At 51.5% G+C, this 5,659-nt stretch overlaps 1 protein-coding gene across 1 annotated transcript; it reads right to left on the bottom strand.

Annotated features, from left to right (window-relative positions):
• Positions 1-3,129: 3,129 nt before the first annotated feature.
• INSM1 (INSM transcriptional repressor 1) lies at positions 3,130-5,376 on the bottom strand. Its single transcript, XM_072634574.1, has one exon. The coding sequence runs from the start codon at positions 5,012-5,014 to the stop codon at positions 3,179-3,181; it is 1,836 nt and encodes a 611-aa protein (XP_072490675.1). The 5' UTR covers positions 5,015-5,376; the 3' UTR covers positions 3,130-3,178.
• Between the last annotated feature and the right edge of the window lie 283 nt (positions 5,377-5,659).

Below are 5,659 nucleotides of genomic sequence, written 5' to 3'. Positions count from 1 at the left end.
GAATCTTGTATCTAATAGCATTCTGGGCAAGTAGTATCCAACTTTCATATTGTCAGAGAGACCTTACTATCTACCAAGGCAACTGTTTGCATGATCCTTTTGGACAATTTTAATGTTAGCAAGTTTGCCCTCAGAACAAAATCTTTTCCTTTGAAATTTAAACCCTTTGGTCCCTCTTCTGAGAGTTTTTTTTTAAACTTTTGGGTTCAACAGTGCTTAATTGTCTGTTCTGATTACTTTAATATGAACTAATCCTGAGCTCCTTTCATATTTGCTGTTTGTCTTTAGTACAGCAATGTGACCATTGTTTGTCTCATACAATATGCAGCCACCAATGATGAGAGCTAAGATGTTTCACCTATAAGACAACGCATTTTCACTGACTTAGCTCATCTTTTTCGTTACTTTCCCAAAGGAAGTCTTTCTTCACAAAGAGCTAGCTCGATGTTTGTGAGCAATCCCGTGCTGATTTTTTAAAACCAAATTCTCTAACCATACAAAATTGAAATTTTATTGCATTTTGAATGATGCTAGTGAACTTTGTTCAGAATTCTCAAAACAAGTTATTCCATCATCAAAATTATTGTCAGGTAAGCTTTTGCTGGAATTGTTTAAAATTGACTTATTTCTCCCACCTCCAAAGTATGTTATTGTTTTGAAATGTATCTTGTTTTATAGATATGAACTCAAGTTTATTCAGGGGATTGAACATTATGGAATATGACTCCTCTTTCTAAATAGCAAAGTGATGAAGTGACAGTAAAGGAAAAATATTATTTGTGTTTGGGATAATTTCTTGACTCAACATTCAGAAAACTCAAGTAACATTAAAATGGCAAGTATCACAGGCATTTTAAAGGGCCAAATGACTTTAAAAGGAAAGCAATATAATCCTGTATTGACTCCAAGGATGAAAACAAATGGAACTCCTTTCCTCCCCTACAAAATGAACTGCTCTTCTGGTTAATGGATTCTGATTTTTCTTTCAGTCCCCATATGCCAAAGGAGGGCTGAACATTATTTTGAGGATTTTAAAAGTTCATTTATCCTAGAGTTGATTTACTGTGCTCTCAAATAATTTAACAGAAAGTGTACTGCTGTCTCACTTGCTTTGGGAATTTTTGAGTGCAACATGGTTATTTACTTATTTTGTTTTGGTTTTATACTTTAATGGGCTGCTACCACCTGAAATTGAACTTGTATCTAATCAACTGTCCTCATCAATAATTTCAATTTAGAGGAAAACGTATTTTTTAAAAACACTAATATTACCCTAAAGATCAGGATTTCATATTTTTAATAAACAATTGTAACAAAAGGGAACCTTTCTTTTTCCATTTCCTTCCTTTGAGTATTGGAGGTAGGTAGGAGAGGAACAACTGCTTGTCTTATTGAACAAAATTTCAGAAAATGGGAGTGTTTGAAAAATGATTGGTTTCTGTCACTTCCGTTGGTAACAAGTGGATAATCAGGACCTATCCAGAGAAAGATGGGCAGTATTCTTATGCTTCACACCCCAGAGCATGTACATTATCACTAAGGGTTTTCCAGAAAGACTCCAGCCAGCAAAGCTATTATGCCTAATTACAGTCTAGTTACTCCTCTTGGACTTCTTGTGGCTGTAATAGTGAGACCAGAATTCGGAGGCCCACACAAGTTTGCAAAAATGAATAAAAATGTTTTCTGTGATGTTAATTGGTCTTTGCAAAAGAAGACAGTGGAAGTTGAGAAAAAGCACAGAGGGATTGCTTATTGAGTACAGAAATGACACAGTGAATATGTATTTGACTTGGAAAATATTTTATTTGAATAGTAAATAGTTATACAGTTGAAACAGTTCTATTGAAGCATTCTATAAATAGCTAACAATTAAGAAAATAATGTGTGTAGAAAAGAGATTGCATCTAAAAGTAAGAGCTGTCAGTTGTACAAGAGCTGTCTGAGCCCTCCAAGCAAATGGTAAGGTTGTATGTAATTGCTCAGATAGGTATAAAAGTTAAAACTTTTAGCAGATCCCTTTAGAAAAAGACCCTCTTCTAAAATGCACAGTGAAATGTCACAAGTGGCAGAAAAAAAAAGCGCATCAAAAAATATCTGCAATCAAATAATATCATAATTTTCATAATATAAATAAATAGTGAATAAATAACACTCATAAATCAACATATACATTTAGAGTAAACTCATATGGTCCTACCTGAACAAAGATTATCGAACGAAAAAGCTGACGTAATATTAAGGCATTTCTACAGCATACTCTGAAAACTTCCCTCCCCTCCCCCTAAAAACAACCCTGAAACAAAACAGCAATTCAAGGCATTTGTGGCTATACTAAAGAAAACTCTTCTTTAAGCAGTTTGATTTGTTCACATACAAAAAGGTAAAGCCAGAATCCAGCAGTTCACAAGCCATAATAAAGCTAATCATGTGGGAAATTCAATTTACAGCCTGTGAAGTATAAAGGCATTATTCCTTAAGATGGACTAAAAACAACCCGTAGGCTAAATACATGTAGAGAAAAAGAGTAGAGATGGGTAAAAAAGAAGAGAGAAAACCGAGATTTCCTAGAGACCGTCAACACATCGAACACTAGCCGTAAAAACAGTTGTTTTTCAAAAGGATTCAGCAGGTACATATTTTGAGCTTTCAAAAAATCCAAAGGAAAGGGGCAGGGGGAAGGATACGGGAGGAATACCAACAAGGAGACTAAAGTGTACAGCTTTTTCTTCCCTTTTAACAGAAATAAACCAGCTCTTACGTGAACGCGTTAACTTGGAGAAAATGAAGGAGAAATTAAAAAAATAATAAATCACCACGGGGTTGGGAGGAGGGCAAGGGAGGGTGAAGAGTTGGTTATACCAGCACGCTACAAGATCAAGACAACACTTTTCACGTTTCAGTTTTCACCACCAGAGCGTTTCATTCACGAACGCCAAGAAGCAGTTTGGGATGGAGCAGGAGGGTAGGGCTGGGGACAGACTGATGGAGCGAAGGACGGGGCTCACAGTCTCTTTGTGGTTCTACAAGCGAAGGCACACTTCTTTAGGGGCTGAGGAGCTGGGGTCATCGGGGCTGGGAGTGACGGGGAAAAAGGGTTAAGCTTTCCTTCTTCCTTCCTTCTTTCTTTCCTCTTTTCCCTTTCCTTCTCCTCTTCTCTCCTGCGCCGAGCGGGCTCTCTCTAGCAGGCGGGTCGCACAGGCACCTGCAGCAGGATCACCTGTCTGTTCTCCGAGGGGTGGCATTTGTTGATGTGCCGCGTGAGCCCCGGCGAGCTGTAGAAGGTGGCTGGGCAGTATTTGCAGGGGAACACCTGGGCCGCGTGCAGGAGGCGGAGGTGGCGCTCCTGGCCGCTCTTGCTGGGGAAGGTCTCCCCGCACACTGGGCACAGATGGCACTCGGCGGGGGCACTCATGTTGAGGGGATTCGATGCTTCCCCTTCGCCCCCGGCTTCCTTTCCCGCCTTCTCGGGCGGTGGCAGTGGCTGCAAACCTTCGGACCCGGGGTAGCTGGGGTAGACCAGCAGGTCCTCTGGCTGGGCGGGTTGAGGCGGGGGTGGGGGCTGCGGTGCCCCCTGGGCCGCCCCCTTGCTCTGCAGGGCCTGGTGATGCGCCAGCAGGTGCTTCCTCAGGTAGGCCTGGCGGCGGAACTTCTTCCCGCAGTGGTGACACTCGTACAGCCCGTCCTCGGAGCCCGACTCCGACACCCCGGGGCTCGGCGTGTCCCGGTCGCTGCCGCCAGCCTCCTTCGACTCGCCACCAGCCCCAGCCTTGGCGGGAACCTCGTCGGCGCTGCCTTTGCCCTCGGCCGCTCGGGCGCCCCCGGCTGGCGGGGCCAGGGGGCCCGCGGAGGCCACGGCCGTCCCCGGGGCGTGGTGCCCGCCTGCTGCGGCGGCCTGGGGTCGGGGCTTGTGCCAGCGGCGGTGCGAGGCGAGGTTGGCCGGGCAGCTGAAGACCTTGTCGCACTCGGGGCAACGGTACTCCACGCGCACGATGCGGGAGCACTTGTGCTGGGCCAGAGCGAACGGGTCCGCGTACTCCTCCTTGCACAGCTGGCAGATGAACTCGCCCAGAGGCCGGCCCCCGCCGCCACTAACGCCTCCTCCACCCGCACCGCCGCCCGCGCCGCCCCCGCCTCCCGCGGCCCCGCCGGCTGCCCCCAGCCCGGCCCGGCCCTTGGGCGGCTCCACGGGGCCCTCCTTGATCTTGAGCCCCAGCACGGGCGAGGTGGTCACCTCGTCCTCGAAGTGCAGCTTGCGGATGGCCTTGGGCTTCTTGGCGGCCGGCGCTTTGGCCGGCTTGGCCGCGGGAGCACCGGGCTCTGCCGCTGGCGCGGGAGCAGGCCGTTTGCTCGGGTGCCGCAGGGAGGCGGCGGCGGGACCGGGGACCGACAGCAGGCTGCCTGCCGCGGGGTGGTGGCTGCTGGCACCCCGGCCCCCGCCGCCTCCAGCCTCCGCACCGGCGACAGAGGAGAAGGCGGTGCCCATCTTGAGGTCGGCAGGGGCGAAGTGAAGGGGGTCCCCGCCGCAGGTGCCCCCCCCGCCGCCGCCGCTGGCGCCCCCACCCCCGCCGCCCCCGCCGCCCAGCAAGGCTGTGGGCGTGGGGAAGGACTCGGCGGAGACTGGCGAGCCCAGGTTGAAGCTGCGCTCGAAGTACTTTTTCTTCTCGTGCTCCCGGCTCACGGGCCGCGTGGGGCTGTACAGCGGCGCAGGGTAGACCGCCTCGGGGTTGCCGAACTGCACGGGCTTGGGCCCCGCGGCTGGCGGCGGCGGCGCGGGCAGCTCCCGGGGAGGCAGCGGCAGCGGCGGCGGCAGCAGCAGCGGGGCCGGGGGAGCGCTGGCCAGCAGCGGGGCCGGAGCCCGCTCGGAGCCGGGGAGGGGCGGGGAGGAGCCGCCGCTGCCCCCGCCGCCGCAGCTGGCGAAGAGCAGCAGCTCCCGGTCGCCGTCCTCACAGCAGCGGATCCGGTAGGAGACGGGCGTGGACTTCTTGTTCCTTTTCACCAGAAATCCTCGGGGCATCTTTGGGTTGCTGCGCGGGACGGGCGGCCCCGGAGACTGAGGAAGGCACTGGAGGGGGCGGCACTGGAGGGGGCGGCGCAGGGATGCGCCTTTCTCGGCTGTCTCGCAGGGTGCCTCGGAGCGCACTGCCTAGTCCTTGCCTCCTTCCTCTCTGGCTGGTACCCGGCTCTCTCTCAGCGCCTCCCGCCGTCTTCGCCCATCAGTCTGGCTCCGCCCGCAGTAAGCAGTGGCGAACTCCTTCGCTCCAGCCTGCCGTGCCTGCCTGCTGGTGTGATGTCTGTGGGACGTGTCTGTGGTGCGCCTTTCTTCCTTTCGTGCCCCCGCAAACACGTCCCTGTTCTCCCCTGCCTGGCCAGATAGCTGCACTCTTTTTAAGGGGGGGAGGATGCCATTGTTCTCGCCTCCCGCTCCGTCCCGAGCCAATCAGCGCTGCCTGCTGCTCCTATGGATTTGAGGGTGGGAGGGTAAAGAGGTTTGAAAAAAGGGGGCAGGGACTTAGGGCTTGCTTGGTAGGTATAGCAGATGTACCTGAGGGTGTTTTACCCCTTTTCTTTTCTTTCCATCCTCCCCCTCCCCTTTCCCCCCTTCGCCCCCCCTTTTTTTGCCTCCTATTTACTTCTGGCCCCTCCTGGATAGAGGCACACG

Source organism: Notamacropus eugenii, chromosome 1, assembly GCF_028372415.1.
Source record: "Notamacropus eugenii isolate mMacEug1 chromosome 1, mMacEug1.pri_v2, whole genome shotgun sequence".
Classification (NCBI taxonomy): domain Eukaryota; kingdom Metazoa; phylum Chordata; class Mammalia; order Diprotodontia; family Macropodidae; genus Notamacropus; species Notamacropus eugenii.
The sequence above is the reverse complement of the archived record's forward strand: the minus strand, read 5'-3'. Positions and strand labels throughout refer to the sequence as shown.